At 42.8% G+C, this 18,555-nt stretch overlaps 1 protein-coding gene across 1 annotated transcript in view; it reads left to right on the top strand.

Moving 5' to 3' along the window:
• TMTC1 (transmembrane and tetratricopeptide repeat containing 1) overlaps positions 1 to 18,555 on the top strand; it is a gene marked incomplete at its 5' end in the record, with an annotated part of 73,258 nt that overhangs the window by 18,192 nt on the left and 36,511 nt on the right. The window contains one exon of the mRNA XM_010140494.1: positions 10,249 to 10,413. Within this exon, the coding sequence (XP_010138796.1) occupies positions 10,249 to 10,413 (165 nt within the window). The remainder of the gene's footprint in view (positions 1 to 10,248; positions 10,414 to 18,555) is intronic.

Raw genomic sequence — 18,555 nt, 5'->3', positions numbered from 1 at the left:
CAGGCAGTTACTGGTTGCTGTCATTGTTTTCACCAGCTCCTCACTGTATGAAGAGTGCATGTTGCAACCCTGATTGTCAATACTATAAAATGAGATCACTGCTATATACAGAATGGCATTTGCTTCAGCAACTGTCTCAAAATCTGTAAGAAAGCCAGCACCCAGAAAAAAGTGTGCTTGGTTTTTTTTTCAGGAACTTAACATATCTTGTTAGGCTTTGCCTGTGCTGTAGCAAAGGAGAGATCATATGAATGTTTGCTTTTGCATACAGCATGTTTTTAATTCTTTGTGCTAATACATTTGTCCCAATTAGTGTAATTCCCTGTATTATTAACTTTTGAGATGGGGAGAGGAGGGAAGAGTCTAATAGGCAGTGGAATCATCTGTAATTTTCATGAACTTAAATATCCCTGAGCAGAAGTCCAGTTTTGGTTACAAGGCAGCCACTTAAGGATGTGATTTACTGGTCCTTCTCTTTCTAGGGGCATGTTAAGTTCTCTAAGTTATCTTCATTTTCTTAAAGACCGGTTGTATAATGGGGTGCTGCTGTGTTTTCAGTTTCCTTTGCTACCCCTTTCTTTAATGTTATTTGAAGCTACAAGATCACCAGAAGCTGAATTGTTTACCTATTCAGTATTAGATCAGATATCATAAGGGATCATTTGATTCACAGAAGCAGCTTCCCATTTCAATTGGAGTCAAACTCTGACCCCAGCAAAATTGGCAGTGAAAGTCCTATTGACTCTATGGGGCCAGTTTATCTGCTCCTCAATCTCAATTCAGCACCATAATTAAGCTTTTTTCCTGCTTTCATGTTAAATCTACAATTCATTTGGGATTTGGATATGGAATCCAAGTTTCACTTGTTCCATTTACTTAAATAAAAGTTATTTCTATGCCTTTCTCTTTCGCTGCTGTTCTTGCGAGAGCCGTGGAGCAGCCAAAGTTCAGAAGGAGGAAACTGGGTTGTATTCGTTGTAATTTGGCTGTGGATCGGAGGGCATTATGTAATGACAGTGGGCCAGACCCCAACCCCAGCCTGGTCCCTCTCACAAGGGGTACCTGTTCCTGCTCCAGAGTGCTGATTTGAGCAGTGCTCTACAAAACAGCTTGTGGCTGGAGGCGAGGAGGTTGGGACCTCAGCTGAGGCAAGTGAACTCCAGTTCTGCTTCGCCATGTATTAAAAGGGTTAATAACTCCTCTCTACCATTCAGGAGGGTGCAGAAAGAGTTCTTACTAATTAATGAGGATTAACTACTTGTAGAAAGGCTAAATGCTGCAAGCAGCTACCTTTCAGATGCTCCTAGCTTTTGAAGATTTGCCCACCTCTGTTAGACATGTCAAGGAGAAATGAAAGCAGCCATCCTCTGTTAATGCAGACAAGAAATGCAGAGATGCTAGTGCCATATATTTTGGCAAAAGGCAATAAAGACATGGGGATGAAAGCTGGAATGATTCTGTAAAGCTGAAAAAGATTAGCTCATGGCGTGTTTGGTCTAGACTGCAGTCTTGCATTATTTTAACTAAATTTAAAACATACTTTTGAGAAACATGTTGTGTTTTGGCCATGTACAATCGATTCAGGAAAAAGCTAGATTTGTGTTGAGTATGAGCATTAATGGCTATACTTGAAAGATTTTTTGGTTTCATTGTGATATATTAGGTTAAGGAAAAAACTTCAGATGCATTTCTTCTGCTTCTGTAAATAATACAGTTATGTAAGGACATTGCTTTTAAAAAATAGTAATGAATTAAGTTAATGTCATCTTGTGGAAATAATCTACTTGATCATGTTGATTAAAAGAGGAATTTTTATTTGCAAGGGAATATGGTACCCTAAAAAACATGCCTTGTGAAATCTAATAAAAAATAGTTTCTTATATGAAGTTCTTGGGGACTTACAATGAAGTTGAATGGGAAAATATGTCCCTACTATAGAATTCTGGAAGTTATAACAGTATTTTAATTAAAACTGTAGCTTACAGACCCTTCCCTGGTAAAGTATATAAAATCTAGGGAAACTTCTGTGGAATCTCCATGGAATTATATTGTATTATTCATTTATAAAATGTTTTCTTTCCATAATGCATATAGTACTCAAAGGCCTGAAAAGTTTCTGTATTACCTGTAAATATTTCAGCTAAGATTCTGTTGGAAGTGAACTCTTGGACTCAAACACTCTAATGAAGTCAATTTGTTTATCATGTGACTTACTGAAGGAGGGGAAATGCATCCAAATGTTAAATAGCCATTCAAAAGTTAGCAAAATCATTCTTGTCTAGCCCATATTTTCTAATAAGAGAAATAAGAGTTCCGGAATTTTCTCTGATTACATCATGTTCTGACTAGAGGACCACACTGTTTGTGGAGGCAAATCATTTTGATGACTGATCATGTCTAAGTGTCTTTAATTTAGGCCTGCATAGCTCTTAATTTAGAGCCAGGGGTGAAGGCTAACACTACCTTATAAGGTACCTTTCCAAATTAGATGTATTCTGCCAGTGTTTGTGGTTTTCTGTGTCTTTGTATTAAGACTTGCAGACCTTATTCCAGGAAAAGGCCTCTTAATTCTGGGAAAGTTTGACAGTTTATTCAGCAGACTCAGAAGTAAGTTGAGTAAGCTGCCAGTTACTTGGTTGTCATGCTGGTGTGACATACTGAGCTGCGAGGCTTGCTTTTTTGCAATGGGATTGATTTTGCACGCTAAGTGTTGTACCTTGATGATGGTCCTGAAGTCCTCTAGTAACCAAGGAAAAAAATGGTTTTAATTCCATGTCATCATTACTGGATAGGCAATTTAAACAACGCTTTTCCCTTTGTCCTCAAAACTCAATACCAGCAAAGAAGCAGAGGTGCGTAGTGAATGTTAGTTGCTGTCCACGTGTGGCAAAAGCATATCCCACATACTCCTTGCCTTTGGACAAGTCCAGAAACGTTACTGCTCCAACAGATTTTTCCCCTCGTAGTCCTGACTGGTTGAGAAGGTTTTGAGAAAACATTTTCCAGTGGAAAATATGGCATTTTAGTTAACCCAGAACTTTTTTTGCCAGAGTGTACTGACTACGCTGAAACTTCAGATCAAAAAGCTGGAAACAAAAGACTCTCCAACCCAAGATGGAATTTATGGTCAAAAGGACATGGACAACAGAAATGGACAGTTGGGTAGATAAGGCCCAGAATTTTCTCTTTGGGAAGGATGTTCATCTGAGAGTTGGGACATCAAGGCCCATCTGCCACACACCGGCATTTTTCTAGGATTATTAGTACTGGACCTACACCTTGATTGATCACCCAGTAGTGGCAGTTTGATCCAGACCTGATCTGGGCCCGTGCTCGCACTCCTGTCAAATCAGCCAGCCTGTAATTTGCTTAATTTAGGCTAGCTTTGTACCAGCTGCAAGAGGAAATGTTGATCCAGCAACAAGGTTGGCAGTGAGAAGTAAACTTCTCAAAATTTCAGGAATACATTTGGACCAGTGGAGTGTGGTTATTCCAGATCAGCACTTGAGCCTTGATGGCTGGAGAATTCTGGGGACTCCAAACTTGGAGCCCTACAAGTGCACTCACTTACTGCATCCCCAGCTCTCAGCCTAGCCTGGCACAGTGGTTTGAATCCGGGTGATCCAGCTCATGGGGAGTGCCCTGACTTCTCAGAGTTTCTGCCTGGTGCAGAACTTACACGGACATGGAAATACACTATTTTTTCCAGATGAAAACATTTTTTTTAAAGTCCTGGCCCAGACCGGCTCCAGCCTTGGAAAACGTGACATTTTTCATAAAACAGCATCGTTGCTGCTCTGCCAGCACTGCTCATCACTGAAGCTCTGTACCCGAGAGTGCTTTTAGGGGCACGCTGGCCATGCTCGCATTTGCCAGAGCTCCCTTCTGCATCTGACCGCTGGGTCGTGAGGCGTTGGCAGCAGCCCGCATGGCATGCCAAGAGTGCTTTTTGCAATCAATTACTCCCCATTAGAGCAGTGTGAGCACAGCCGATGAGCTTAATGGGGATGGGCTGCCTTTCCCCTGCAGCAACAGCCTGGCCTGCAAGTTACACTTCGGCTGACTTTGGCTCTTCCTCTCAGTGTGTTTCCTCGGCTCAGGCTGCAGAGCTGGAGCAGCTTGGACCGGGAGCATAAAAAGCGTGTTGTTCCAGGTAACATATGTGCGCGACCGGGGCTAGGAAGCTTGTGGGGAACTATAAAACCGAGTGAATCAAATGTTTGTATTCAGCAGTTTGACCTGGCAGCAGACATCGTCTTTCTCTGAGCTGTGCTCCCCGCTCTGTGAAGGGCAGCAGCAGTAGAGTATGCACTTGGTTAAGTCATACCAGCAAGAGTTAAACTTGATCATCTTTGAAAGTGAGGGTTAGTTTTTATGGAGGGAAAGGGAGTGATCTTAAAGTGCTGGAAATCAAGAAGGAGGTTTGCAGCCCAGAAAGAGCCTCCAGGGTGAAATGTCAAAACCAAGCACGTTTTCTGGTCTCAGTACAGTTTTGAGATAATCCCTTTTGTTGCATTAGCAGCCCCTGAACAGAGCAGTATTTCTTCCATGTTTTCACAGGCTACTATAGGCAACTCTTTTCCTAACCGATATATATGTATGTACGTATCTAGATTCTTATCTAGGCTGAGCTCTGAAATCTGGAGTAACTGCTTTGATGACATCAGTGGATTTACTCCAAGTTTACATGCATGTGGTTGAGATTAAATCAGTTAAAAAAAAAAACAAAAACAACCAACTACTTCACAAGATTTACGTCCCCAAAATAACCATTAAACAGTGTGAGGAAGGCATCTTTTCTCCATAGTTTCTCCCACACTTCTTAACTCCCGAGCTTACAGCCCTACCTGGGTGAGTTAGAAAGGCTAGGGAAGGTGTCCAGGCTGGTTCCCTCTTGCATGGTGCCTCCAAACTGTAGCACTCAGCCTGTTCTGCCCATGTGCTTCTCTGTGGAGTAGAAACCTGTGCTGTGCAAAGTTGCAACTTGGAAAATACAGTAAGATGTGTGACTAGAACATGCCTTGGTTTACAGGAGCTTTCTGCAGCAGTAGGTCTCCAAGCAGTTTCTGGAGGAGGTAAGATGGTTTCTAAGGCAGGCAGATTGCTGTAGCAGAAGGTTCTGATAACCTAGGGCCACGGCACTGACCACATGTGTCTGATTGGATGCCGTCACCAAGAACCAAATGCAGCAAAGCTGTTCCTGACTTTACTAAGAAGTGAAAACCCTGATTCATAGAAAAGAGAGGAGCAGTAACAGCCTTGCCTTGGGAAAGGAGCTGTAATGGCCAAAGAAAAGGTTGGGCTTTGTGATCTAATTACCCAAGAAGTGTTTGCAAATATTGTCTCCCATTTTGGCTCTTGTTTCAGTTGCGCAATGCAGGTAGTACACTGTGGAAAATGGGGTCTGTGTGCCACCTCATCCCTATCTGCTTGTGCCTCCTCTCATGTCACTTCCTTGCAGGTAGAATGATATTAACAGACCACAGAAATTATAAGCAAAAATAGGTCATTGCACAGCTCCCTGTGTGTGGTGTGGCAATGGTGCCAAGGGATTGCCTGCCGAGTGCAGCCCTGCCCTCACTGCAATTCAGGATGTATCTGAGGTAACACTTCAGCACCGTGGGAGTCTGAAACATGAGGAATCATGAAACTGTTGTCCTGTTGGTCCATATACCGAGTTCTCCTGCAGAGCCACCAGATTTCTGAAGCCACAGAATCTTCCATAATAAGCATGCTCATTGTGAGCCCATGGAAAAACAAAACCAAAACAATGTTAACCTGTTAGGGTGTTCCTCAGATCCTGCTTTGCATCTGACCCCAGAGACCAAGCTGTCGTGGACTCTTCACAGTGGGGATCTGTTGCTGCAGCAGGCTGTTGCTTATCTTACTGAATTTAAAATAAATAAATAAAAAAAGCTTAGCAGTTTTACAGTAATCCAGTGGAAAATTGACTTAAAAAATAATAGTGGGTTGGGGATTTTGCTTGTTTCCCGTTGTTTTGTTTTGACTACAAAGTATTTTAGAAAAGTGCTTGCATGACCAGGGATGACAATGCCAAGAGAAAAGCTCTTCAGGAAAAATGGTCCCCCTCCCTGGGAAATGGTAAAATTAACAAAAAACCTAAACAAACCCCAACCTCACAACCCTGCAGCCTCCATACATATGCAGATAGCTATGGAGTTGTCTGGAACGAGTACTTTTTTCAACTGGCAAATGAGTCTTTGATGAAAGGTGCTTTTGAGACATTTTCGTTTTTACTTTTTTTTTTTGTCTCTAAGTCTGTGTAAGTAAAATCTGATTTCCTGGTAAGCCAGTGCTAATGTTTGATATGGTGTCAGTCCCCTGACTCTCTGAGAAGAAAAGCTCATGTATTTCAGATGTTCCATGTGTTTGTAGGTGATGGCAGGGTCATGGCAGAGAATGTCTTAGAGTCACCTGCCAAGTTACTGTAAGCAGATTAAGTGCATTCTCACCTGTATGGGCTCTTCCCACCAAGATACCACTGCTTGGGCTGCTGCTGACCCATTAGAACTCAGGGCAGCTTCAAATGGCATATCTGAAGCCTGATGAGGTTGGGATCAAGGGAAATGGGATGAATTTGAATCTTGCCAGTGAAGCACTGTGGAGGGGTGCTCTCCAGATCCAGTGACTGTCGTGCCGTGCTACTGCTGCAGCAACTCCATCTTAGCAAGCTTAGTGCTTTACTGGTTTAGAACTTCATGGTCTCTGTACTAAGGCTGATTTCTATACCAGAACTGCTAAGTGTGTTGTATAGTATGAGGGATGATGTGTTTCTGAGACTAGGAAACAGTAGTAATATAATTATGGGGTTTTGACAGATGTTTAATACATTGGTGCAGATACTTTTTTAGTTTTATTTAGAGCAGACCATGGGATCTGGAGGAGGGGTCTGGATTTGACCTTATTTCTTCATAATTATTTGACCTTAAGGTAGAAATGTAAAGAGAAATGCAAAAATGATGAAGGATAATAGCTTTGGGGATGTTGGAGGAAGTTGTTGTTTTGCAAACAATTTGTGGCATGAAATCACAAACACACATGCTTTCCTGGTGGCAAGGGACATGTGAGTGCTTTCTGTGCTTCGGGAGACCTTGGCCTGCAAAAGACCTGCATCCAGGAATGTGACATCCGCCCTCAGCCAAGGGATGGGCTTGAAATGTCCATGTCATAAAAAGATGCGGCTCCACCTGACATCGGCACTAAAAGGTCCCTGACAAGATAAGGCAGGCATGTCTTTCCCACCCTTTCCTTGATGATCTGTGGCAGGAAATTGTCTAAAGTTTTAAGCCAAACTTACTAGGTTCTGTAAAGAAAAGTATTCACCTATTTCATAGTTTCTGATCCTTTTCCTTTTTTTCCTTTCTTTTGGGTTCCTGTGCACTTTACAGCATAGGTACGTTGACTGTAGACTAGTTAGGTTATAACTGTGGTGCAACAACAACTCAGTCCTAATGTCACAGTTATCTCTGTCTTATTCAAGGGTGAATCGTGCTTCAACCCTGTTGTCTTCAGCATCACTTCTTTAACCTTACCCATAGCAGCTTTGAGGTTTGGGATTCTGGTAGCTTAGCTACACATTCTCCTTCCAGCAGCCGTTTGAATACCCATTCTCCTCTGTATTCGTTTCGGATTTACTTACCTGTTTATCTCTCAGGAAGTCCTGTGGGCTTTTCGGCAAGATGCCTTGGTTTCCATTGCATACTCCCCTATGCGGTGGGTAGAGCCCTGGACCATTGCCTCGTTTGGCAGTCCCCAGTCAGCAAAGTGAATCACTTTATTGCAGTATTTCAGGTTCCTGGTACAAGGAGAATTACAGCACACCTCCCTTGCAAAGAGCTTTAGGAAAATGCCATGCGGAGCTGGGCACTGCCATGTACCTGCACTGTGTCACTGCCAGTGCAGCTGGGATGGGAGCTGCAGTCTAAGAGGAACCCTTTCTCCTCTGTAGCAACTAGCATCTCTCTGTAACTGTTGTGGCAAAGCACTGTAGATATTTGAGAATAACACCTGGAAGCAGCACGTTTCCAGTGGCTGTGAAAGCTGTAACGTGCCCTGACCAAGCAGACAGAGCACTGCTGCTAAGGCAGAAATGCCCAACAGCTGGGGCAGGGTTTGACATAAATAGCAAGACATGGATGTTTGCATTTTTTGTTTCCTGGATGCATTCATGATTCTGTTAGAAAGAGCCTGTTCTTGAAAATGTGAAGGTGCAGGGGAAATTCCTGTGAAAACAGCCTTGTGCTAAAGCAATTAAATAGTGTTTATGGCAAATAATGAATTCCAAGGGAAGGATGAAATTGCTGAAAGGCAAAACAACAGAGTAAAAACCATCTGCAGGTTTTTTTAGGCATTTCTGATTGGAAAAGGATGGCTTATTACCCGGATTAGCTTTTCAGAGGTTTTAAAGTAAGATTCAATAGCTATAAAGGCTGGATTGTTTGACACCAGCATCTTGGTTTGTAGCTCTAAATGTCTGCTTGCAGTAAATGTAGGTGCAATAAACATGCATATGAAAAAATTAATGGAAAAAAAACCAGTGCAAGTGCCATAAGAAATGTGTTGCAGCAAAATGCAAGCGTAGTTAAGCAAAAAAAAAATTTTGATACCCACTTCTGAAAAACGGGAGAGCTCTAAAACAATAATGAAGAAGTTTTGAGTGATCCCAGATCTAATGATGTCTCCGGATTAGCCCCGTGTCTATATCTCTCTGTGTCCTATATGGCACCTGTACCGTTCCAGAGACAGCACCACTGCCTGGTGCTGGTTAGTTTGTACAACAGAGGCACTTTTTTTCCTTAGCAAAACCAGGAATTATCTCTCTCCATCCTGAGGAAGCCCAGGCTCAGCCCTCTAAGAGGGCAGAGAAACTGTGCCAGGAAGCACTCTCACAGCTCCTTGAAGATGGGACATTTTTCTTTTTCTGATTTCCAGACTGATTTTTGCCCTATCACGTGCTTGCTTGTGGTGTTAGTTTTCCTAATAGCGTAGCAATCTCACCCAGAAGTTGCTCGGATGTCTTGGTACAGACCAGGAAAGCCTGTAGGTCTCTGGCTGGAGCATGGGCAGGTGTGATGAGCTGTCTGCCTCCAGTCTTCCTGGATTAAAGTGGGATTCAGCTGGGGTTCAAGCTGTGCCAGTGTCTGCGGAGGGCTGCTCTTTTGTCCCTGTGTATTGCTGGTCCCCCAGTGTTACTCCAGATCCTTCTGCTCCCTTTTGTCCTCAGAGGGAGCTGCTTGGACTAAGATAGTTTTTAAGTCTGAATTCAAATAAGGTGCTAAGTAACTGCATTGAAGAGTTATAGATAAGCTAATGAAATTCCTCTAGCAATAGGAATAGAAATTCCTTTTCAAAAAAGCCAAGTAGAATTAGTGGGCTCACTAAGTAGAGCAACCAAAAGCACTCCATTTCCAACTCACAGGGGCATCATTGGTAGAATTAACACAACGCTTGAATTAAGGTAAATAATTACTGAACTGATTTAAAGTTATACAGGAATAAGACTTCAGTTCAAAATACAGTTCTCATCACAGAAAATGCCTCAGTAGTAATGCATGGAGAGCCGTGGAAGTGCCAGGAGGCTGGGCGCTGGAGGTCAACATGTGTGGTTTCATGGAAGGGCAGTGAGGAAGCTCTGCTAGCCCATCTGAGCTGTTCTAGACCAGCCACTAGAAGAGATGTCCCTGATGTAGACGTACAGGACCCGGGCAGGGACTCCTGCCTCTTCATGTGGCCTCTACTACCTGCTCCTGCTGCCGTGTTGGTTACAGCACTGTCTCTCCTGCCTCAGCTTCTCAGTTACTAAACTAGAATTAATAGTGGCCGCCACTGGAGTTATTTAGAGAATTCCCAGTGTTACAGTGCTTTTCACTTCCGCGCTGCTCTAGTAGTGCTCAGTATTACTGTTATTACGTGATGCTTTCTTAGCTTGCTGTTCAGAAAAGCAGCTGTCTTCCGCAGGCTGGTGTAAGCTACCATTATGCTGGGTGGTATTATGTACGCTACTGTACTTCTGGCATCTGGGTCTATCATTTAGATTAATTTGGAAATTGTGTAGTGACTTGAGGAAAACTGCTGTTGAATTGGAGTTTGTTAGCCTGGAAAATATAATTAATCTGGCAAACCCTGTAATTGTGTAATAAATGCAATACTGAATGGTCTTGCATATAAATCAGAGTGCTGGAATATAACTTTTGGTACCTTTTCTTTATTTTTTTTTCTTTTTTCCAGTATGGGGTACTGCATCCTCTTTGTCCATGGTCTAAAAAAGCTGTCTACGTGGTTAAATAAGTGGAGAATGACTGTTCTGACCCTGTTTGCTTTACTGCTGCTGCTCTTCTCTTGGAAGACTGTGAAACAAAATGAAATCTGGCTGTCACGAGAATCCCTTTTCAGGTATGAGTGATCATGGGCGAATACTTGCATTTTTTGTATTGTTTAAAATAAGTTTGTTACATGGAATATTTTTCTTTAGCACAGGTACTGCTTTTGATGCATTGCTGTGATTAACATTTGACACCTACTTTCTGTTTCCTGGCAACTGTGCAAAAACTGGTGTCAGCACTTTATACGCTCATGCACAAACTTTGGTTCTGGCAATTGCGTTTTTAAGACACACTGTTTTTAAATAACTTAAGTTCTGTAGATTTACCAATAATGTAACACTTTCCTTTTTAAAGACATACTGAAAGTTCATTGCAATCCTCTAGAACACCATAGTGACGCTATTGAATATATTGAATTTTCTTCAGTGATGTTCTTAATGACAAAAATGAAATGCCATGAAATGCCCCACTTAATGTACCATATTTCATTTTACTTGATTTCTCTTTGCCAAACAGCTCTCTATGTAACCTCATTTATGTATTTTTTCACACTGAAACAGACTGTTTCATTTTGCATTTTGCTATCAAATGTATTGCATTTGCCTCCAGCTGCTTTCAGCAGTTGTCTAATTGTGAAGTAATTGCAGAAACAGAGGTGATCTGCACACAGGTTGCTTAGCTTTATTTTCTAACTTATTGGCCAGAGCAAAGTTTAATTTACACAGCACTAAAGAGTATGAAATTACTTTTTATGTGTACCCTTTGGTCTTCAGGAAACACTATTGAAGTGGTTTGAGCTCTGTTAGTGGGATTTAAAAAAAAATCTAGAATAGTGTTTTCTTCACTTTGACGTGATTCATTGCCTCTATCCTTGAAAGGTTGTTTGCTGTTCAGGCAATAGCAGCCATGACAACTGGTCTCGGCTTACACAGCAATCCCGGTGAAAGGGCACTTCCAGTCCAAACCCTTCTGACTAACGGTGGCCACTCAGAGGAAACCCACTGCCTTTCCAAGATGGCAACTCTCATGGTGAAAGTGGGGTGGGAAGATGGCAATTCCATATGCTAAGTTGCAGCTGTCATCTAGTATCACGTTGCCTACAGTTGTGGGCACCCGTGTTTAAGAACAATGAAATCAAACCGGAGTGGATGACAAGAGAATACCTCCTCGTACTAAGGAGCACTCTTGGGAGGATATGAGGTGCCAAGGACTCTGTCACTGAAGAGAAAGATAGATAAGGTTATGTCTGCTTAGTTGGTCGCAGATGGACTTGTATCCATCTTACCTCTGTTCAAAGCAGGGTGACCATCTAGAAGCCAGCTCAAACTCGGAAGCCATGCCACTGCTTCAGTGCAGCACTGAGCTGGAGTTAATACATTTTGCCTGAAGGCAGGGGTTTGATGTTGCTCAGGGTAGTACGCAGGGCTCAGTGACTTGGGTCAATCTGGCTTGCTCTTCAGCTCAGGTCTTTTGGAAACCTCCAGGAGAGAAGCCCATCTACCCTGGGCATTTGATGAGAAGGCAAGAATGGTGTGCTCCTGCTGGGTCCCCTCGTATCATGGCCTCGCCCCTGAGAGCAAGCAGCAGCGGATGACTAGAAAAACAATGTAAGAATAGGGCCAGCAACAATGATGCTTCTCTCCAGTCCTTCCCCAGCTTGCAGTAATCTGCAGTTTAAAGACTTCCTGAGTCAAGAGTTACTTGCTTTTGTTTTTTGCTTTTTAACAGGCACTGATGGACTTTTCTTCCATTAATGCCTCTGCTTTTTCAAATCTATTTATAGTTTTGGCTTCTACAGCATCCTGTGCGTTGGGCTCTGTCGTTAAATTGCATAGAGTGCACAATAAGGTTTTTCCTTCTGTGTGCTGTGAGCCTTCTGTCTGATCATCTTGTTTGTTCTCCCCTAGTTCTGGTGTGCTGAATGAGTAGTAAATAACCATCAGCTTATCACTTGTCCTCTGCCTTCCATTCATTCACTCCCCTGCCCTCCCCCTAGGCTGCCGCCTTTTCATGCTGTAGTCTGCTGATTTTGAACTCTCCTCATATGGAAGTTGTTCTGTATTTCTGATCCTGCTTGTCAGTCTTCACTGGATGTTTTCAAACTCTTTCCAACCTTTTGAAAAGGAGACCAGAATCACCTTTAAGAGATATGTGCAGCACAGTAACATAGGACTGCTTTCTGGTTTTTCTTCTTTTCTACTAATTCCAGATCTTCCATTTGCCTTTTGTAACTGCTTGTAAGCACTGGGTGATATTTTCACAGCCTGTCCACAAAAAGGTACCGTTTGTGAGTGGAAGCGTCTGATTTATAGACATCAATCTGTGTGCAGATTTATGCAGATTTAGAGGGTATGTATACACACTCTCTGATACTTGTGCCTGTTCCAGAATTTCATTTCATCGGCCATCTTCTTGCCCAGCCTTTAATACCATGAGATCCTCCTGCAGCACTTTGTAGTTAACTTTAATACCTGCAGGTTGGTTCACATAGGTTTCATCAGCAAACTGGACATCTCTCTGTTTGCTCCCTTTTCAAGATCCTTTGTGAACACATGAAAGAACTCAGATGCCACTGCATGTCCCTTGGGAACCCTGCTTGCAGTCTCCTCCAATTGTAAAACCATGTTCACATACTTGTGTTCTGTGCTTGCTGTCTTTCAGCTAGGTATTGATTCATGAGAGGACCTTCCCTTTTACTCCCTGATGCCTTTAAAAAATTGGAAGTCTTTAGCGAGGGATTTTATCAAAAGCCTTTTTGAGTATTTAAGTGCCAACACTGATGTATGTGATTCTGACTGATCGGGATGTATTTGGGTTTTCATAAAAGCTTTCAATAGTTTCAGTACCAGGTACCTGCTGAGCCTATCAATGAACAACAGATCTGCCCAACTAACTTCCTTCTGCAAAGTACAGGGTTAATTCTCTGTTGGATTGTAGCTGTCTAGAAGTTTACTAGAACTAGTCTTTATTACGGTTTTCCCCAAATTACCTGGAGTGGAAACCACTTGCTGGTCTGTTGCCTTCCGGTTCCCTCCCCTGGAGCCAAATCACATCATGTTCATCACCTCCTGTTTCTCTAGTGCCAGCCTCACTTAAATGATAGATTATTTACCACAGCTAATAGCAGCTTCACGTTTGATTTTTCCTTTGTATGCATACTACCAGGCCAAATGGGTTTATAACTCTTCTTGCTGTTGATTTGTTTTAAAGCCTCTTGTACTGCCACTTCAGTTTGAGACAGTGCTTTGGACTCGCCCCTGTGAGGAAAGGCTCTTGTGCGGCAACCTCCTTCAGTTCCGCCTGTAGTAAGCACGGGTGCAGCTAACCCATTTAGCTGTTCTGTGGTGGCCCCATTACTTTTAGACCTCCATCATCTATCTGCCTTAGGGAATCGTTGGCAGGTTTCCTATATCTGATGTGTATTCCATTATTAGCTTTGATGGCTTTAGAAAGTTTTTCCTTAAATCTCTTTTGGTCTGCCTAATTATGGTTTATGTTTAACTTGCTGAAGTTTATACTCTTTTCTTTTTCCTTCTGTAGCTGTGATGTTCTTTTTTTTAAAGAGCATTTTTAATTTCTCATAGCCTTCTTTACTATGCCATTTAACCATATTGGCCATTTTTTGTCCTTTTAAGATCTTTTTTGATAGGTGTTAAACATCTCTCATGAGTCTGTAATATAGTAGGACTCTTCTTGTTGATGTGAGGGAAATGCAAAAGAAGAATAGTATAGCAAGCATATAATGTCATCCCAGGAGTGGGAGATCTCTTTGGGGCAGAAGGATAAGGCTATATACAGGCTGATGAAGGGAGGGAGAAGTGGATGGAGGCATGTGCAGCAGTAATAAATTAGAAAGTCAGAGCAGAAGGAGATAAGGAACAGTAAAAAAGTATGATGGAAAATAATAAGGAAACAGAGCAAATCTATAGATGTGGGAAAGGAAACATCGATCAACCTACTTGGTAGTCAATGTATGTGTTGATTTTTTTTTTTTTTAAAGAAGTATGTGCTGAGAGAATCTTTACTCCCATTCCTAGTTCTTCATTCTTCTTTCTCCAGTTGCTGCTTTAATTAATTACTGCTTTTTCACTCCTCTTACTATTTTTCCCTTCATCTCTACTTTCCATTCCTCCATTTGCTTAGATATGTTTCTTCAGGTCTGATCTGTCTCAATTCCCTTGGCTGAGACCTGTTATACACACTTTCTCTTTGCTGGTCCAGGAGACATTTTTATACTCAGCTTGTTATCAGTTCAGTGCTTGTACCCTGTTTCATCCCGCTCTCAAGGCTTACCCCGCTTTGACATTGTGCAGCAGCACTACTTCCATTTGTGGGCCAACCTGACTCTCAGTATCTGGCCCAGGGGCCAAGTATTCTGGATACAGAAATCCCGCTGGGTCCTGGCTGAAAGGAGCAGCATGTGGGAGGATGCTGCTGTCTGAGGAAATGATGCATTGACACAGGTGCACAAGCATATGTGCAAGGACTAAATGAGAAGCAAATGAACCACAAGTATGAGAAGTGACCAAAAATAGAGAGATCTGGATATTTGAGGCATATTATTCCAACAGATCTCTAGGAGCTCCAGGCAGTTTGGCTTACTGTATTGGCAGGTGGGCAGGGAGGGCTTATTTGTTAAATATTTAAAGAACTACCCAACAGACTGAATGCAGGGCAGGAGGTCAGGCTCCACAGGCTCCAGCCATGGTCACTGTTAGTGTCTGAAGCCAGGGAGAGGGGAAGTGAGGGCTGTGGGCTAACCTTTTCATCCTCTGTACCAACCTTTTCAAGGTTTGCCAAGCTGCCACATTTCCTGTTGCTCCTGGAAAGCATCTACATGCACTGCCCACATTTGTGACAGTGCCTGGAAAGGCAGTTGTAACCAGCAAAGGATCTGTATAAAAGTGGCACTTTCTTAGTCAGCAGTTTTCCCTTCCAAGCCAAATCTGCTGACTTCAGTAATCTGCAAAATCCAACCCAGCCCCAAAGGTGGTGTTTACTGCTTGGGTTTGTTTTTGGTTTGGATTTTGGGGGAGAAGATGGTTAGGTCTACTGATGCTCCGGCGTGGGCAAGGTTGCCAGCTAGTGGGGGGTATACTGTTCATCCTGTGCCTGCGCCAGCTTCGACGGTAGCAGAGGCAAGGAGGAGCAGGAAGGATGGGTGTTTTTTGTTGGTTTTTTTTTTGTTGGCTTTTTTTGTTAATTCTGAAAACTAGCTGGGCTGAGAAGGTCAAGTTCTATTGTATTTTGTGCATCTTCTATTTATCAGTTTTAAATGGCCCGACATTGATACCTGTGAACTCAGTACAAGGCTAGGAGGGCAAGGAAAGCATTTGTTTGTGTCATCCAGAGAATAATTTAGCGTACAGAACCCTTATGGATGATAATGATTCCTAAAGTAGAGGAGACCCCATCATTCTCTCAGGGCTCCTACTGAGGCAGGAGTGGCCTCATTTCGTTGTCAACTGAGAACTTTTCATATGGAAATTGCAGAAAATCAATGAAGCCTCTGCCCTGCACCAGTCACTTCGCATAGCAGACATGCACTTAAGAAAACAACAGAGAATGAATCACAGGAGACTTCCCCACTGAAGTGGGATTTGGGTAATGCTGGTCTTTGAGGTTGGAAAATACCAGTGTGATTTTATTTCTCTGATTTAGGGCTAATAGGCTTTTCCCTTTCCATGGAGAGGAAGTATTACGTAAAAGGGTTTGCCTATTGTTTATTTTCCGTTTGTGTCACTTACTGCTGTCACAGAAGTCAAAAGGAAAGGAAATCCTCTGGAGAAGTGATGTCCGATCTCAGTGGACTTGTTTCTGGCTGGAGACAGATTGGTGTCATAGGTTTTCAGAAGGACATGTATGTGCTGGGCTGGGGAAGTGGGAAAGAGGAGAGTTTGGAAAAGCACATTGGAAAATTAGATTGAAATTGTGAGAGACTGGGGGCTGGCGGGAAGCAGAAATGGAAAAACATTGTGTTCTACTTTGTTATTTATACTCCACCCTTTCCTGCTTGGCTTTCATTATGGACATTATTGTTTCCTCTGTCAATGAGCAAACCGCGTCCTGGGCTGGTCAACAATCAATTAGCAGGAAAGTTTGCCTAAACACGCCTAAAAAATCCCCTCCAGGTCCAGCGCTGTGTTTGCTCCTACCAATGAAACACCCCCCACCCCACCTGTGTGAGGAGAATAAATAGGTCAGGGAGTGTGAACGGTGTGATGCAGAAGGGGGCATCGTAAAAGCTCAAACCGATTTCTGACTTTCCTGTGTCACCCCCACCCACCTCCAGCAGAAGCACGCAGATAAAAGAAGATTTATTAGTGACATTTTAATAAATGGGACCAACGGGATTAATAATAAATTCTATTTAAAGGGAAACAGTCCAGAATTAAAATATTTAAACATATGTATCTTACCATTAAAACTGTATCTCATTAAAACTGAAGTACTTGTGCATATGTTATGTGCTCATTGTTAACTCCGTTTGCTCTGTTGGCAGGGGCTGCAGCAGAGCCAGCAACTCAGTGCATGTAGTTCTGAGAGCGCAGCAGTTTTGAGTGCCTGTCCGTGTGTCTGCCTGTAACGCTGGTGCTGATGTAATGAAACCCTCTCTGTATAAAAATTAATATTCCAGTAATGCCCAGAGGTTGTAAGTGCGTAGTTAATAGCTCCCAAGGCCAATGGAAATGAACACAGCCATAGCAGTCGCACATTACTTGCTGCTGGTGCAGTATATCTTTGTGAAAACTAATATAGAAAATCATTCTCATAAGAATAGCATCAATTAACTGATTTAATTCAGCGATTAGTCACAAAATGTCTTATTCCTGTAGTGCTCCCGGTAAGTAATGTGGAAATACCTGATGATAAGGAAGCCAAATGCAAGGTGTATTTTTAATTTCAGTAGGTAAACTGTGGCTGTGTTGTGCTGAACTCAGTAAGCCAGCCATGGGTGAAGCTTTGGATGCTTTCTCAAGCAGGCATTAGCGATGCTTGATACCACTGGCTGCAGATAACCAAAAAGATATCAGATTTGCCACTTTGAATCGGCAGCACCGTTCTACAATGAAATCCCTGACAAAGGGTTTCTGCAGCTGTGGGTGCATTCTCCCCCTGGGAGAGGGTGCACACCCTACTGTAGGGGCTATGTGCAACCCCATCTCGTTATGATTAACTTCCATGCCCACCAAAATTAAACAGGAGAGTCAGACAAGGTAGGGCAACAAGACTTTGGCATTTCCTAAGGCTTATTTTTCCTGCCTGAAGTAGGAGAATCAGAGGTGATGGGGTGGCGTGGGGGAAGGCCAGGGAAGAGAGCAGCTGGAAGGAGTCTGCTTGTGAGCAAGAAACAGGTTTTTTTGTGCTTTTAAATGAACAGATTCATCCATCCTTATTTCCCATTACTTCAGAGAGCCCATATTCATGTGCTGGAAAGGATTCCCCCATTAAACAGAGTCCTGACTTCTCTGGATTCTTTGCAAGGGAAATATTTCCATGCTGTACGTGCTCCTGTGATTTCTTTCTCTCTTTAGCCTTGAAATGGCATTTTCTCTAACTGTGCAAGGTGTACCTTACTTTCAGTGCTCTCAAGTAAATAGACATATGTTTGCTCTTCTCCTTTTGTCTTTGTGCCCTTGTTACTAATTCCAAACGTTGAGTCCAATCTACACATGGCAGGGGAGACGGAGAGGGATGGGGTGCCTGTGCAGCCACGTGTCCTCAGTCAGTTGTTGTAACACCGGAACTTATGACTTGCCAGCTAGGATGAGGGTCCCAGACGTGCTGCTACACCTCCTGGACATACTACCCTCAGTGCTAAGTGGTGCATACGTGCTGGGTTAGTACTCAGAGTATGCTGTGCATCCCCTCTAGTGGCTGATGCGTATGGAAGATACCTTCTTTCTGGTATCTGCAGCTGACAGGTTTAAATCAAGATTTTCATAAGGTGCTTCATGACGCTCAAGTTTAAGCATCAAGCCTGTTATGACTATATTAGGGAAAGTACTATATGCTTTCCCTCTAAATATTAGCCTTTTTAGGGTCTTTCAATTTAATAATTCAGATTTTGGAATATGACAGCATCTGGCCACAGGGAGTGTGGCAGTGTTGGTGCGAGAGGTGCCTGTGATGACAGAGGCCAGGACAAGTTGAATTGCTGCCACATGAATTTATGTGCTCGTGGGGCACGTAGTGTACCAGTGCATAGGGA

This window comes from Buceros rhinoceros, unplaced genomic scaffold, assembly GCF_000710305.1.
Source record: "Buceros rhinoceros silvestris isolate BGI_N320 unplaced genomic scaffold, ASM71030v1 scaffold1677, whole genome shotgun sequence".
Taxonomy (NCBI): Eukaryota; Metazoa; Chordata; class Aves; order Bucerotiformes; family Bucerotidae; genus Buceros; species Buceros rhinoceros.
Note: the sequence above shows the minus strand (reverse complement) of the source record. Positions and strands in the feature narration are given on the sequence as shown.